The 18,101-nt window shown below is 39.9% G+C and overlaps 1 protein-coding gene across 1 annotated transcript in view; it reads left to right on the top strand.

The window, feature by feature from the left end:
- Positions 1–3,232: 3,232 nt before the first annotated feature.
- Positions 3,233–18,101, top strand: part of rapgef5a (Rap guanine nucleotide exchange factor (GEF) 5a) — a 49,576-nt gene continuing 34,707 nt past the window's right edge. The window contains exons 1-5 of the mRNA XM_023412284.2: positions 3,233–3,646; positions 12,533–12,583; positions 14,830–14,936; positions 15,461–15,582; positions 16,812–16,989. Coding sequence (XP_023268052.1) covers positions 3,503–3,646; positions 12,533–12,583; positions 14,830–14,936; positions 15,461–15,582; positions 16,812–16,989 — 602 coding nt within the window. The 5' untranslated portion in view covers positions 3,233–3,502. The remainder of the gene's footprint in view (positions 3,647–12,532; positions 12,584–14,829; positions 14,937–15,460; positions 15,583–16,811; positions 16,990–18,101) is intronic.

Here is an 18,101-nt window from a genome sequence, read left to right as displayed (position 1 = left end):
GTGAGCTTAACTGTGTAATCACAAGATAAACCAATACTTTTCCTTGAGACTAAAATGTTGAAGTATTTCAGCAAAAAACAGCAAAAAAACAAAATCAATGGTCTATGTTGCAAAATTCTCATATATGCCTGTTCAATTAATTCTCATAATTTATTCAGCTTCTTACCAGTTGGGTTTCTACATGATGACTATATTTCCCCCACAGCTAGACCAGTTTTGGCTATTTCACATTAGAGTTTTTTTGCATTTACATTTTTGCCCACACTTTTCTCGCTGGTTTGCAGTAGGCAGAGCTCAGCTGGAAATAGAGGATGTCATGCATTTCCATTCACCAATCAGGATTCGTCTTTATATGTTGCCAGCACTGCTGATAAAGTATATTAACTGAATTTTTGTTGCTTCTGTCTGTTCATTGTGTTCCAGTGGCTAATGCTGTAACACAATATGGACAATAGAGACAACTGAATGAATATAAATCTTGAGATCTTAAACCCAAGATTATTATTGGCCTTGGCTAACCTGTAAGCATTGCATCACTCTCAGTCACATCAGTTTAGACTGTCATGCAGCCATTTGAATGTGACAGGTCAAAAGTAGCTAAAGTAAGGAACAGCTTTATTGTGTTGATGGAAACAAAGTCATCACAGGCAGAGTTAAAGGCTCTACAGAGTGTAAAACTTTCATGCATCTTTATCTTAATTGTGGACTTACAGATTTTGTTAGTGTGTAATGTCTAGTGCTGTAAGGTGACAATGAAATTCAAGTATAGAAAACAATAGAGAGACTGGAGAAACAAATCATAGTTGTGTCTGTGTTCACTGTTCTTTTCCTTCATTTCGGTGTAGATTGTGTGGATGAATTAAGTGTTACAACAAGCTTTTGATCACGATAAAACAAGGAGGTTTTCTTGGTATGTGAGTGTGTGTGTTTTTCGACTGTCAGACTGTATATATGCTGGTTCATTACCTCTGACAGCAATGCGGTTTAATCTGAGTCCCTGAAAGGGGCCAATTATCCCAGATTACAAGTCCTATCAGAAAAGCAGGCTCGACATCTGAGTTATACAACTGAACTCACTGCACTCAAGCTGAACTCTGGCTCAATTCTCTTTCATATTGAATTCTTTAATCAAATTTAATGCATTTTCAGCAACTTTCTAAGCAGGCTGTGGCCTTTTTCAAGCCAAAGAGAGAATTTCTTTTTGTCCTATGACTCATTGGCTGCTCATAAAGCCACAAAATGAAGAGGCATGGTTTTGATTTGTGCTGCATCTAAAACGTGGCACAGAATTTAATCCTTCGTATTGAAGTGATAAAGAATTGCACACATCATTTTGTTTTTGGATTCCAATTCAAAATGAGAATTGTTTTGTTGCTCATCACAATATGATAGAAATGTGTCTTTAATATAGCTTATAGCATTAGTTTTAAACAAATCTGTGCACACAAATAATGCACAGAATAAATATATAGGCTACTGATGTTGGTTATAACTTGCTTGTTGTGCTCCTGCACAAACTTAGCATTAGTTTGTGCCTCTCATTCATTGACATAATTAAATCACAGAAAATGTGTCATCTGTGTTTGGATCAACAAAGAAAGCCTCAAACTGGGTTTAAAATCTTTTTTATTGTGCAGTGAACTTTTTTTTTTTTTTAATCAAGATGGTGAAGTTTTTGAGAATCCTGAAAATACCTTCAGAACAACAATAAAAGCTGTTCAATGACCTTCTGAGTTTTTATGTTTCAGAAAAAACAGATGCTTAGCTCTGTGACTCATTTATCATCATGCTCTTTTCCCCTAACATTTACATTCCACTGAGCTTAATTTGACAAATTATGTTAATACTATAGGCTGACCGATATTTGATTTTTGAGGCTGATACCGATATTGATACTTGAAAGTTAACAAAAAAACAATCTGATATCAATCTATGGGATGATGTTAATAATGATAATGAATAAGAAAAGACTAATGATATATTTACATTATTGTGGAAAAGCAGCTTTTTCACCCGCCTCCTCCCTTATCGTGTGATGTGATGGTTGTGCTTGTATGTCAACGCTGCACTGGTTGAACTGGGCATGTACCGAATTTGTTTATCTTTGACCCAAATTGCGCTGGCAGTTGTGGGTGCATCCACTGTTGACCACTGCTTGAGTGAGAGTTGGATGAAAAGCTAATTATTTGTGCTTTTGAATTTTCAGAGTTGTACAAAAAGAAATTTGCCTGACACAACTACACACAAAAAAAAATTAAGAAACATCAGCGTACTGATGCAAGTACTGGGTTTGTTACAAAAACAGTTTGAATCTCTGACATGTAGCGATCTACTAGCGTTATAGCTAAGCACCACCACCAGGAGGTCCGGATAGGTAATGCGCCGACTGATACCCTTGTTTTATCGCTCTAATGTGAATTGCAATTTGTACTGAGCTGGACATTTTATAGTTGAAATAGAAAATTGTCAGTGCTCTCTGGTGGATAAACTATATAATGGTGCCATTGTTTCTAAACTTATTGGCATACATAGGCCTACACAAGATTGATGCATCTGTGAGAAGCTAATATTGGATGGCCAATTTATTGTTGGACTCTACATGAAAGGAACACACTGGGGCTATTTTGGAACAACAATCTCATGTGCATGTTATGTAAACATGCACAAGGAAGAGAAGCATTTTAAAAAGATGACTATTAGCATTAATCGTGCAGGGTTGAGTTCCTTTCATGTTTCAGCTCACCTGCCTTCTGCCTCAGGTTAAACTGGAGGACAAAATACACATTAACCTTGAAAAAAACTTGCTTCTAGATGTACCACTCACACACTCACACACACACACACACACACACACACACACACAAACACACACAGGCTGCTCTTTGTTTACCTATGAAAATTTGAACCAGGTAATGTGGTGACGTAGCTCTACCGAGTGCCTTCTGCTTGTTTATTTTGTCTCTAAACCCAAAGACTATTACCTAAGTATTTTATTGCAACTTGTGACATAGATAAACTGTAACCTCTTACTGTCATGTCTGCTGCACCAGTACTACGCAGAAAATGGTTTTAAATGTATCACGCGCTTTTCCTTTGTGAGACTGGTCAGGGAATGAAAGGTGGAAGTGATGCAATGTTTCTGTGCACCTGTGTGAGAGAGAGAGAGAGAGAGAGAGAGAGAGAGAGAGAGAGAGAGAGAGAGAGAGAGAGAGACACACACACACACACACACACACACACACACACATCAACCTGGTAGTACTGAGGAGTAGGTCGCCCAAGCCATTGGGTGGAGCAGCAGCGTTGCGTGCTGCGGAATACATTCAGTAGGTCGTTAACGCTGCGCGCGGTTTGGTTGCAGATGCAGGTCGCTGAGTGTGAGCGCGAGGCGGGGGGAAATGGCGAACAGGCGCGGGCGGTGGTGCGCCTTGTGAGGATACAGTAGACTCCGGGAGCGGAGGCAGGCGGCAGCTCGAGGACAGACGGGAGAAGGAGAAGAACCATGGAGGACTCGGAGCCCGCAGAGGACGGCTTACTCGCGGGCTTGCGGTGGAATCGGAGCGCACGAGACCAGGCACAACTCAAACACAAAATTCGGGATCTGCCAGGGCTACTCAAGCACGGGCTGCACCTGCGGAAGAAGAGCGTGAGTATTTCAAACCGACCGCTGACTGACTGTCCGTCCTTCCGTGTTTGATGTTGGATGAACGTTGGCAATGGTTTTATCTTTTCAGCCATCAGTTTTTCGGACAGCACTCTGTGCTCTGAGGCTGTTTCATAACCTCGTCACGACTCAGGTGTTTTCATTATGTTACAAGCATTACTGTCGCAGTCTTTCTCTCTTTCTCTCTCTCTCTCTCTCTCTCTCTCTCTCTCTCTCTCTCTCTCTTTCTGTGTGTTTGTGTGTACGTGTGTACGCATGCTACATCCATAATAACTAGAATTGCTGTTTAACACCATACCTTCACACTCCGGTAGTCAAGGCAACCCCCCACCCCACCACCACCACCCACCACATAGGCTCATAGGCACACAAACCTATTTACATAAACAGACATATAATATATATTTATATACAAAACCAGGTGCATCTGCATAATTGACAATTCTTTTCTGTAACTGTCATTTCATTTTCACAAAAAAATGTGGAAAAATGTGCATCGTAACTTCACAGAGCCCAAGGTGATCTCCACAGACATCTTGTTTTGAAAAACGTTGATATATTTTCAATTTGGTGGCAGAGAAAAGCAGCAAATTGTCACATTTGAGAAATGCAACGATAAATAGATAAGCAACTGACTAATTAGAACAGCCCTATTCTGTAGTAAATAAGCAAATCTCTCTTATCTGTAGTACACTGGTTCTTTTTTGTGATGATTGGTCAACTAAGCAGTAAAAATGTGTGTGACTCGCTGTGCCCTGATGTGGAACAAACACACCTGACAAGCCAAATAGCTGCTCAGAGTGTCAGCTCTGCTCATCTTCATCATCGGCAGCAGCAGCCAGGAGAGAACGTGTCCCTGATTGCCTCTGTGGGAATCACAGACAGAGTGCCAGGACTTCCAGTCCCACTGCTGCCAAATGTGCTAAAAATATGCAGCATTTGTAGCGTAAAGCCACTTTGGACCAAGTAGATGAACAGTTTATGACATGTTACATCATGTTATTTTAAGTGATGTTTAATGACCTACAGATTGAGGTCACTTTGTTTTCCCATCACCTATCTGATTACTGTAATATGATTAAATTCTCCCATGGAAACAAATCAGCAATAGTACATCCTAAAATTTATTTCAAAAGAAAATATGTAAATAGGACAGTCCACACAAGAATATTATAGTGAAACCATCGAGAGAATGATTGGATTATGTTTCTAGCAAGTATTACAGATGTGTCTAAATGATGTAGCTACACCGATCACATCAGGAACCGGATCACATTTAAAAAAGCAGACTGTGTCCCATCTACACAGTACATAACTGTATACTGTATTATGCATTGTTTATTCTTTGTTTTTGTTCATTGTCTGTGATTGAGCTTACGGGGAGCACAGAAGGGGATACTGAGTAGATGAAGAAAAAATGTCAAGTTTTCCTTCTCTCTTCACCTAACTTAGTGTGTGTGTTCATGTGTGGGTGAGTGTGATGAGGCGTAGGTAAGTAGTGTAAAGGTATGGGCTGTTCTGTGCAGACTGGTTTTCTCTAGACACTGGCAGTTGGCTGTGCTTCACCTGGCACACACACACTCTCACACACACATTTGCATGGATTCATTTTCCAAAAAGATGTTAGTGAGGAACTACCAGAGAGTTTTTGCAATACACCACAACAGCACTCAAAGTTGGAAAGTCATTGCACACATGTTGTCTGTTTTGTTTGATCCATGCAGCTATTATTTGTGGGGGGGGGGGGGGGGTGTTTCTCTAATATTTGGAGCTGTGTAAAAGTGCAAACATCTGATATAAGCAGTTTTTCACATTACCTCATATGCGTCTTTAATATTCGCCCATGAGTGAGTTGAAGCTGCTGTGTTCACAGAGCCATCTGTCGCCTTTGGTTCCAGCCTGCAGCAGCCTCACCTTGGAGAATCCTGTCTTTCTCTGTTGTGACTTGCTCTGGTATTCAATTATTAGTTCTTTATTGGCTTTAGTATCAGGAAAAGAGAGATCTGCTTAAAGGAACACTTTACTTAGTTTTCAACTTTCACAACACTTGCATGGCTGCTCTGTACAATAGCCACCCTGAAGAAAGTTTATAACAAGGAGAGCCTGGATGGTTTTCCTCCGTCTTCTGTTCAACTGTAGCTCAGTCAGGTGTCAAATTGTGATATTCAACCTTCAAGTAGAACATACGTGTAAGAGCTCACTGGTGAGGAGACGCTATTGGAGCAAGTGAGAGGCTCAAGCTACCACTACAGCACTGCTAGCTTGGCTGGAAAGCCAGATGCTAACAGATCAAGCTGATTGATATTATTGCCCGCCAATACTCTCAAGCCCAAAGTCAATTTTCTGCAACCGGTTTTACTGTGAACTGTTTGTTTTGGTTGGACTTTGTTGCTGACACCAAAATAGAGGGAGGACGCTTGAGACATGAAACTGTCTTCAAAGATTATGCTGCCAACAGTTAAGAGAAAACAGTTAACCCAACAGTGTTTCTCAACGGTCAATGATGTCTTACGCTAAAATTAGTTGTAATAATAATTGCAGATGTTTAAATCTAGAGACCTAATTTATCATTTGCTTAAGTAGATCAGTACAAGTACATTGTTTTACCAGACCAGTAACACATTAAACCCACAGGGAAAATCCCAAACAAAAGTTAGGCATAGGGCACATTGTGTACTTGGTTGTTCGATATGTGTGTATGTCCTGTTTGTGCACATTTTGATGTTTTCGGTTTGCATTCTTAATGCAAGCAAAGGAAGTGATATATGTTGAAGTTAGAGGAGTGGTACGATTCTGGTGCACTCGCATATTAATGATACTATTTTGTTTGGGGTTGCAGCTTCTTTGTCTTTCTTTCTTCTACTGAATTTATGGCACACTGGAAATAACATTACAGTTTTCATTTTTAAGTGTAATATTTGGATGGATATTATAAAAAATACACTAGATGTGACTACTAATTGTAAAGTCAGAACCACAAGCCTAGACTCACACATCTATACAATACACTTGTATAATACCCAAAAACACTGTAGACTTTACAGTCACGGTCTTAGAGGAAAGTTTATGATATTCCTCAGAAGATGATCTAATTTCTGCATTATTCATGCAGCAAAACAGTGGCTCGTGATGTGTTTTTATGTCTGCCAGCAATATTTCATATCCATAACAACATTATACATTGCGATAAAAAAGATGAAAGGGAAAGTGAGAGACCCAACATATTTGCACTCACTCACCATATAAATGTACACAGACTATGACTAGAACCACTGCATTTGACTGAAAGGATTAGCACAGTAAGAAGTATTAACAAGTATTAACAGCTTAAATATGTATTTCAACATACTTTACTTAAATGTAAGGAAATATATACAATAATGCAGGTATATATTCAGAATTATCAATTAATAATTTGTGAAAGATAATGACGTAACAGAGAAAACGATATACAAGTAGGATGTGCTTGGATGTCTGAAATGTGCCAGCTTTTTTATGCCACCTTTTTCCACTTTTGAACTGTTTAATTTTTTAAGTTGAGCACCCAATCTGGAAGGCACACTTATTTCCCTTTTTTTGGATACAAGTGGAACACATTTATGCCAGTAAAATTGCAACAACCTAAAATTATCCCCGTTATTATTAAGCAATTTTTAAATCTTGTATTTCATGCATTTTAAGTTACAATATCTCCTCACAAACAAGCTAAAATAAGTTTGATTTCCATTTTGATGTATGAATATAATATTTATATTGATCAGATTTGATTGAAGCTTGAAAACCTTAAATGGAAGAATCCAGATATTCGGACAAATCTCTTTTCAAAGACAACCTGTTTAAAATACAAATCTTGACCATTTTATGTGGTCTCATAATGTCTTAAATATTCTTGTTTGAGGTTTGAAATGCTAAAAATGAAGAAGAAAGAAATTCAACAACAACAAAAAAAAAGAAGCTGGATAACTAAATAACTGAAATTAGTGTGTTATCAATAAATAGACACTGATCCTAAGTGTTGGTGGTAAGCCAAAGGTCATGTGTGTTGGCAGATCGGCGTGGGCTGACAGCTTGGTTTGTGTGTTTGTCTGTTTGTGTGTTTGTTCGTCTGTTTGTGTGTGTGCCCATTGAGCTGTAGCTTCTTTGATGTCTCCATTTTGACTTCCTTGTATGACAGATCTGTCGAGGAGTCGACAGGAGCTTAGTGTGAATGTGAAATGTGCGTGTGTGCGTGTATGCATGGGTGTGTGTGAGGGGGCTTGCCAAGCACACTGTGCTACAGCTCTTCACTGTGCTCAGCAATCTAATCTGAGAGTAATCCATTTCTTGCAGATAATGACCTCGCTCTCTCCTGCTTTCTCTCACTCTCTCTCTGTCTCTCTCTCTGTATACACACTTTGAAGTCATCACACAGATAAGCGTGTCAGCATGTGCTCTCTCTTTATACCTCTCATTCCTCTGCTCTTCTCTTTTCTTCTCTTCCCTTTCTTCTCTTCTATCACTCTCTTTTGGCCTCCGGTGTACTGACAGCAACGGGCTGTATATACGCTGTGATGGAGAATGGATGGTGGATGGATGGAGTGCGTATTTGTGAGAAACTGAGGCACAGACAAAGAGGCTCACAGGAACATGGCCAGCAGACATCTCTCTTGTTGTGTGACACAGTATGAATGAAACACCTCTAGTGCTGGTGTGTCTGGACTGTGTTTGTGAGAAGAGTTGATGATGGTGGAGAAACAAAGAGCCCTCGAGAGATCTGTGTTCACCAGACAGAGAGACAAAGAGATGGAGAGATAAGATACAGTGACCAAGACAAAAGAGAGAAAGAGGAAGAGAGACAGAGATAGCGAGAGTCAGAAACAATTTATTTAGTCTGTGTGCTTGGCTGGTTTGTGTGCTCTACTTAACCCCCAGTCCAAACACTGCATGCCTTCACACACAAACACAGAAAATAAGTGTCTTCCTTACTGACATCTAGGAGTACGTACACATTGAGCGGGTTTTTCTCTCAGTCCTTTTTGGCTGGACCACAACAGTGGGGCCAGCCCTATCATCTCAAATGTCCCTGACTGAGTTTCCCCATTGGCCGTTCCCCTTTTAAAATGATTTCCACAACCAGTTTCTATTGGGGGACCTTTACAGCCTGCAGTGTTGTCAACTTGTTGCTAGATTTAGACTTTTTTTACCCAAACAAGACTAGGCATAAACCTAGTAAAAGGCTGGATCTTGTATGGGTGCCAACGGTGGGCTTAGGGCTACACCTTGTGCTACGGGCAGTCCCCCAGCCGCCCTGGCTTCCCCGTTGTTCTGGGGCTGCAGGGAAACAGAGTAGCGTTTTCCAATACATTGAGCCTTGCCTCCATTACAGCAAATATTTTCAATACGTGTATCATTATTACGAAAGGAGGCAGAGGAATAACAAAACATTAGACACTCTCAGCAAGAGAGAGCAGGAGAGTGGGAGGGACAGAGTGAAGCCGAGAGTCTTTAGCCAAGCTAAGCTAAAGAAACTAGCAGATCTGAATAGCATGTAAACAACAGAAACGCCACCAACCGGAAATGAGACACTTCGCTTAGTGCAGCACAGCAATAAAAGCCCTGTTAAGAGATAAAAGGTAATGTAATAAATAGGGTACACGTAATGCAGCCACTTTAACACGACAAACGGGAGCAACTGAAAAGAAGGCTTTGTATTACGATACCGATATGACCAATTATACTTATGAAACAGAGGGAATTTGAAATAAAGAGCTGTCTCTAATAAAAGCCTGCCTTAAAATAAAGACCTGTTACCTTCTGCAGTTTAGGTAAATAAAAGGACCTGTTCACTTTTTGAGGAAATGTGAAGACTGTTGTGGATCTGCTCTGTGTGATAGACAAAATGAGAAAGATATTCTGTCGCTTCTAACTTTCTCTCTGAGTGATCATTTTACAAGTAAATCTAGCTGAAAACACAGCACAGTCTTTGTCTTTAACTTATGTGTTTGGTGATTTTGTCAGATGATGTCACGCATATAAAATAGGATTTTAGCAGAGCAGCAGCTTGGGAATGGCTTGGAAGTTAACACATAGTCTTAATGGGCTGCATTTCAGTCAATATTTCAAACTTGTTCCATTGTCTGACAACAGAAACAGGAAAACATTTAAATGAGCTTCATTGGAAATTCAGCTGTATTAAAATACTGTATATGTGAGCACAGAGAGTAGGAGAAAGCAAACAGATAAAGGGCTAAAACCAGCTGGCACTAGGCTGAATGCAAATAGGACAACATGACAACAGTTTTTAGCTATTTCCTCAATTTTGCACATTGACTATATGTGATCCAGTCATATACTAGGATTTGACCTAGTCTTGTGTTGAAAATGTTTGATTGTAATTGTGAATGAGGAAAAACTAAACTTCCCAAAATGCAAGATGTCTCGTTGTCTTGACTCTGCTTGTTATGTCTGACCAAAATCCAAAGATATTTAGTTTACTATCACATAAAACAAAGAAAGGCAGCAAAACCTCACAACTAAGAAGCTGGAAACGCATGATGATTGTTTGTTTGGCTTGAAAAACGACTAATGGATTATAAAAATTCTGATACACTTTCTGTTGACTAAATGATCAGTTAATTGACTGATCATCTAAGCTCTCGTCAGTATACTCTGGGTGTTCACACGGCACAGCTCTATTTATGTGTAATTTTGAAGAGTAGGTGAGCTGTGATAGTCACTCGCTTTGAATAAGGCGTGTGTGCTAGTGTGTGTGTGTGTGTGTGTGTGTGTGTGTGTGTGTGTGTGTGTGTGTGTGTGTGTGTGTGTGTGTTTCATCCCAGACAGTATCATCGCTCTAATGAGGATCACACACACTGCTCTGTATCTCTCTAATCATCCCTCTATTTCATTTTCTTCTTGCAACTCAAAGCCACAGCCGAGCACTTCTCTCCTTCTCTGTCTTTGTCTTGCTCTCTTTCTCGATTACAATTAAAGTGATGTCTCTCACCGCCTCATATCCCTCCCTCTCCATCTGTCATGATCATATCCCCTTTCATATATTCATAGACTGTTGTGAATTGTGCAGCCTCCCTCTCTTATTTTCTTCTCTTGCACACTAACTCATTTATATTTCTTCATGTACATCCATCTTCCGCAGTTGCTTACGTGCTTTTCATTTGTCCCATCATTTGATCTTGCTGTATCTCCCTATTTGTCATCATCTGGTGGTTTGTTATCGTCAGCCAGTGAGAGGCGAGGGGCAGCAGCGATTGCTAGCACAGGCTCAGATTTCTGTGAAGGTATCCACAGGGAATCAAACCCACAACTATACCAGTGATCCTGTTTCACTAACTGACTCACTCACAGACCAATTGCACTCCTATTGCAGGAGTGTCTCATCTGTCTGTGTTTTTTAACGAACGTGATCGTCATCCTGATACGACTCTACAGTTTATATTTTTATCAGGGGTGCACTATTATGTTGTTTTCAAAGCAATCAATATCTGATAGTTTCCTCACCCATATACACTGAAAATAGTCTTGCAAATACAAACTATATTCAGCCCTTTGGATTGCTTTATGTTATGTTTAGTGTATTTGACCTAAAGTAACTTGTCACACCTTGCTTACACACAGGTGATCTCCTTTCAACTGAGAACTTTAAAAACATTTGGCTGCACCATTTAGGTGCATCAGTGTAAAAGGGGCAAATATTGATGCAAAGAGATTTTTTTGATTTGGTATCAGGGTTTTTTTTTGTTAATCAGGTTCAAAATGCCTCTTCAAACATCAGTGATTTAGTGTTGTAAAATAATTAAACATGAAAACGTCTCAAAGAGGTGAATTCTTTTATAGGCATTTTAAAGTTTCCCTCCATGGGCTGGATACAGATGACGCTTTTCCTTAATCACTGTAAGTGTCTGTACACAATGAATATTGTAATAGTGAATACTGGCCATAAATGTCACATAAGACTAGTACATGTTTTAAAAGCTTCTAAAACTTTTTTTCTTTTACAATACACTTTGGTAAACCACAAGGAGTCATAAAACCTGTTAAGATTATCTTGCAATTAACACTGCCACATTGCAACATTTTAATTCAGCAGCAGACAAACCCAGGCGTTGCTAAATTACATCACACTGTATATTACACTGCAGTGAAATACTAAAACAGATGTCTGAATATAATGCCTTTTCTGCTTTACTTGATCTAATGCTTATAATCATTGTGTTTAATGATGAGTGTGTCACCACGGTGTCAACACTGTCATTTCCTCTGGCACAATAATAATCCATAAAGATTAAGAGCTTTTTTCCTGTTAGTGTCGGTAGAGGTAAAGTGGATACGCCCAGGGCAAAGGCTGCAACATGATGGCCTGATGGTTGTAACAATGAACATATTTGACATGGTGCCACTTAAATATTATTATCGGTTTCCTGTTGGAATGATTCATGGCATTGTATTGTTGATCACTGGAACCAATGAATTAATTGTTATTGTTGTCTTATCATTTAATATGGCAGGGGTTTCATATTGATGTGTGCTTGTGTGAATATGTGTCACTGTTAAGCTATTTAGGTCAGAAAATCATCATGCACTTAACATTGTTTTTCTTCTCCATAAAAATGGGTTGCCACGTTCTTTAATTTTTGCAACAGTGCCTCACAGTAACAGGAGTGTCTGCACATTAAAGCCACTAAATAAAACCAGAAAGTATGAGCAATGGTTGTTACCGCTGTTGGTTTGAACAAAAACCTGACTAATGTTTTAGGAATGGTAAAACTGGTCTTTCTCATCTCAGTCTTGTTTGTTCAGTGTGTTTACTGTGTGTGTGTTTCATCCATCGTGTGTTGGCTCTGACGGCTTGTGTGTATTTTGTCTCAACAGCAGTCACCTGACACTATCCCTGGACCGAGCACTGGACCTACTGTACACAAGGTAAGGAAACACAGACACACACACATATGCACCCTCACTCACAGGTGATGTCATCCCTTTAGTTTTGCTGTGTGGCGAAAGTGTGTTTGTTTTACCTCAATACAGGTGATATCAGTGGTGATATTACTTTGAACTCTTTCAAAGTTAGTTTCTCCAACTACACACACGCACACACACAGAGTCTTAACTTGTCATGCCTCACTATATTGTGGTTTGGCAAACACTTAAGTACTGCACTGCCTCAGGGCTTAAATATCTCACATGAGCATAGTTTTCTTTCACTACTCAAAACATTAGCCACAAAAGTGAAAAGTTTAAAATATTTGCCAAAAAATCTTTGCGTCTGGCTGGTTGTTTGTTCCTCAGCAGTTGTTGTTTTTTCTATTAGTCATATTTCACTAGACTTTCTTTTATCTCTTGCCTCAGCAGACATGGATGTACCTAACATTGATGTGTTACCCAAAGCAGCAGAAAAGGAGCCTAAAACTCAATCCTTAATAAGTCAGTTTAAATCTTCCGACTTCAGCTTTTGTTCCCTGATATTAGTCTGAAAAAATATTTTCTAAGAATTGATTGATCAGGTTTTCAGAGGGCAGGTTCAATCAATAAACTTTGTTGATTAGGTTGGATGATGGTGACAATGATTTGTGCTTTGTTTTTTTTAAGTTAGTGCTGCCTTCCACCTCTTTGACTCTCAACTTTTGTTATCAGCTACTTCACAATTAAAGATGATTGTGCAGCTGCGAGTCCTATTTGCCAGCGCAGATTTATTCAAAAACACACTGTGGTAGATATTAGTTCTTGTGACATTTTGCAAAACTTCCAATCAAACAGAGTTGTAAATCATTTGTCATTTGTCTATTCAAAATTTGATCCAATTGTCTGTCACGTCATTTTGTTTTTTGAGCAACAAACACCCATAACTGAAGAAATTGTCTATCAAGGCTCGATATGAAGTCAAATATGGGGGCTGGTTGGAACCATATTCTCTTTTTGAAGGTCATTGACAACATCATCTTGCTGTTCCACAAATGATCAATAATTCTGCTTTGATATCTGAGACCTCCTTTAGAGCTTAAGGCACCCAGGTGAAATTGAAATTGTGCCTCTGTCAAAAATTGCACTGCTACATTGACTGCAATCTGCTGGTTAGGACGATAACTTACTGGTACCTTAATGCACCCAGCTGAGTTTTTCTTGTAAACCAACAGTTGCAATATATTTACATTCAGTGTCTCTCACCAAACAGTGTGTGCATCCTTAAGGGCCAACAAACTGTTTGCCCTTAAATGCTTAATGCCTACTTCATAAAACATTTGCAAAGCTGACTTTTTAAATATCTTGAAAGCTGCATTGTTTACATGTATGTTTCTGTCTTCTGGCAGTCTTCCTGCTTACCTTTTACTGGCACATTTATATGTTTCTTGGCACATTATGATACAAACTGTCGATCAAGAACAGCGTTATACCATCTGTAAGAATGCATCTTGTGTCAGCCATGTGCCATTGCATTTGCATCCATTTGCTTGTACACGAGATACAAACAAAACGGGGACACACTCTTAGAAACAACATCTGCTGCTAGTGATCGAAAAGAAAGTGGTCCACAGGGTACCTTCTGTTCTTGCAATCAATGTGTAGGTCAGTTTAGCTAATACATGCACTACTATATTACCATAACATTAGTAGTGAGTTGAAGTAAAGTCTTTTGCAAAATTTGTACCCATTTAGCCACAAGGCTACACCATCAAATTATCCATACAGGACAGAGATTGAGGTTGGATTGACACTGTTTCCAATGTCGTAACATAATGTGAATAAAGCCTCACGAGTCATTAAGTGTACTCTACTTTGTAGCATGTAAAGGGGAATATGAATGGAACAGAACAAGCAACCCACGTAAACAGCTTAATTGAAATCCGGTCTTATTTACGACAGGGTCACTAGCAGGATTATTGCAGAGCGTGTAGACACAGTCAATGTTTCATTCCTCAGGGGGAAAGAAATCGAGCTGTCCTTGTGAGTCAGTCAATGACAGTCGCATGGAGCCACACTAGCTCTCTGCAGTCCTATACTCATGTCCAGAACAATGTTATGATAAGATATTTGCCATTTTAATTGCATTCATGATTATTATTATTTGCATTCAGACTGAAAATTAATTTGGATGTGTGTGTGTGTGTGTGTGTGTGTGTGTGTGTGTGTGTGTGTGTGTGTGTGTGTGTGTGTGTGTGTGTGAGTGACAGTCTTGCTCCCAGAGTTTCCCATGTGCTGGTCGGGCTGTGAGGAATGCTTTCCTCTCTCACGGACCATACCCAGCTAAAGACAAGATACACCTGGCCAGAATCATACGGTACACTTGTCCCTGTGTTTGTGCGTCTGTGTGCAGGGCTGAATCATCGACGTGTCCGGTGAAGCATATACACTGACTCACCAGTCATTGTTGAGCCCCTTCCTCATTGGCCACTCAAGTTGTTTATGCAGTAAGACGGGCAAAGTCTGACGTAGACATTATATAGCAGAGCACAAGATCGTCAGGGAATATATGCACTCTCATACACTGTACAGTACATGGAAAAAACATGTGAACATCTGGATGCAAATATAAATAGATACTCTTAACTGCCATTGCACATACACCCACACACATACAAAAGGAGTTTATCCTGGGGGAAAGCAGATGGAAAGTATTCAGTGTTTCAGAGGAAAAGGCTTACAGAGAACTAATGAATAATCAATGGATATTGATTAAATAAAAAAGACAAGCTTTGTGCTGGGGGAAGAAGTGCGTATATGTGCATGTGCTTGTGGATTATAATGCTGTGTGGCCAGACTTGTGTGCTGAAACTGTGTGTGTGTGTGTGTGTATTTTAACAGGCGTAGCTATGTGGGCGTGGAGCTGGTGCAGTGGCTGTGCGAACAGTGTGTGTACGTGCGCTGTCGGACCACCGCTGTGCGTGTCTGGCAGGTGCTGCTGGAGCTGGGAGTCCTGCTGTCTGGTAAAAAAAAAAAAATAAAAAATACAAGCACACACATACACACACACACACACACTCAAAAACACACACACAATCACATTCACATTCTAACATGCCCCAGGGTCAAACTGTGCTTCAGAATTTATAGTCACCTTGCAGCGACAGCGGCAACAATCTACACTTCTCTAAAGAGACGTGTGAGATGAACCAGGTCACCAGGTAATTTCCAGCTGAACAGAGAGATGAATTCGCTTCCTTCACCTGCTCAGCACATAAACCTGATTTGAATTGAGATCTTGTCTATTAAAGATATTGATATTACCTTTTTGGGATTAACTTTCCACAAGGTAAAATTGCACTGAAACCGGTCTTCACTGCATTGTGTATCCAAGCACCCTTCCAATAATCTCTGTCATTATTCTGCCCTAAACATCATTCATTCATTATTTACTGGAGACATTTTACGACACACCAAACCCCTCCTGAGAAACTATTCATTTTAAGCACACTGACAGTGCCTACGTATGATACCTGTTTCTGTATTCAGTGGAGCCGATATAGAGAAAATGATATAGAAACTATGTTACATTACTCATCTTTGTAAAGACAACATATACTTCATATACTAACAGCATAATATTCAAAGACAGTTTCTTTCAGTAATGAACAGCCCTGCTCAGGTGCAGTTCATCGGTCTGGCTAATCCACCAGAACTGATACAAAGACTTCACCCAGGTTTTATTGTGGGCACTGTGTCTCTGCTCTTTCTTTAGAACTAAGAAGTGTTCAGTTTAAACTAGCAATGTTCATCGCTTCTTTTTGTCAGTGTTTATTATAACAATCCATAATAATTCAGGTCACTCCCATTTACTCTCAAGTATTGACTCCCCATCAGTGGCTTTCACCCACATTCAAAATACATTTGACTAAAGTATTTACCTCAGTGGGATGTGGCAGCACAGACAAAACAATGTCTGTCTGCCAACAAGCCTCTGGCTCTTCACTGACCTTGATTTATATGAATGTGAATAAGGAATAATCAATCGTACATTAAGTGTATTAATTTGATCTATAAACAATACGATACATACATCCTTTCTTTTATTCAATTCCTTTTTTTTTCTAGCATAGACTGTCACTTGCTGATTATGATGCAGGATAGGCAAACTATTGTCTGATACACAACATGAGGTTAGTTCTTGTTACATTTCATTTTGGTGAGTTTATCTGTGTGTCTGCTTTTCCTCCAGTGGACCAGCGGGTGGTGTTTTCGGACTCAAACTCATACTACCAGTTCAGCTTTGAGGAGTGTGACTCCGCCTCCTGTGAGTTTCGCTCCAATGAGGGGGAGTGGCCTGAGGCTGTTAGGCTCCTCCTACAACTCGCCCCATATGTCCAGTTTCGGTCTGGAGGAGGGGCCAATAGCCCGTAAGTGTCCAATAAAATCTGATTGCAAGTTATGCTGAGATGGATGTATGTATGTATGTATGTCTGTATGTCTGTCAGTCTGTCACTTTTTCAAAAAAGTTCAAGTTTGAACCATAGAGAACAGCACGAAACTAGACGGGCACTCTGAGATTGCAAACCTCCGCTGAGGCCAATGTCAAACAACATACAAGAGACATTTAAAAAGAAAAACCTGCATTGAAATTTAATGGGTCCTTCCCTGGCCTATGCCCCATCAAAGCAGTGAAACTGTTGCAGAATGTTGATCATAGCTGATGGTGAATGTGACTCAGTTGTGATGTGCAGGATGATCTCCATTGACCTGAAGTGGAAGCTCATTGCTGTGGTTAAATATCAAAGTTGAAGTGACAGGCTTCCGGTGTAGATTCATTATTGAGGTCATTTATCTGTCTGATGGCTTAATGTGAAAAGAGATGAGTGATTCTGTTTGATTTAGTGGAAATGTTGGGCATTCCTGCAAGTACATTCCTGTCCTTGCAAGATAAATACACACACAGACCAATATCTTCATGAAATCCCAGTGAGAAACCTAATCTCTATTCAGTGTTCTAAATCCTCAATCAGCTTATGTGAGAGACACATTCATGTGCAGGCACAGACACCTCCACATCCACAGAAGAAATACACTCAGACACAACAACTAACATATGATGCGATCTGCTCATATACACAAGATGGGCTCTGACACACACTCACACACACTTAAAAAGACACACATGTGGAGTGGTGTCAGCCAGAGTTCCCTGCTTTGCTGCTCTTGTGTGTGTGGGATTCCTGCTGAGGCTGCCACTGAACTCAATCTGTCACTCAGAGAAAAAGAGGGAGTGTGAGACGGGTGGGGTGGGGGTAACGAAAAAATAGAGTATATATGGAGAGCAAAGGAACAAGAGCACACGTCAACACATTCATCTGTGTGTCAACTTCAAAGGGTGTATTTACCGACACCAGGGATAGAGCATGACGGCGAGGGGAATTGAACGTCATACTTACTACTATAAATCTCATGTATCATACTCTATGTACACTTACATGTTCTCCATCAGTTACTTTATATAGATTATAGTAGGTGACAT

The sequence above is a fragment of the Seriola lalandi genome, unplaced genomic scaffold (genome assembly GCF_002814215.2).
Source record: "Seriola lalandi dorsalis isolate HSWRI2012SDOR001 ecotype SW California unplaced genomic scaffold, Sedor1 jcf7180002054476, whole genome shotgun sequence".
NCBI classification, from domain to species: domain Eukaryota; kingdom Metazoa; phylum Chordata; class Actinopteri; order Carangiformes; family Carangidae; genus Seriola; species Seriola lalandi.
Note: the sequence above shows the minus strand (reverse complement) of the source record. Positions and strands in the feature narration are given on the sequence as shown.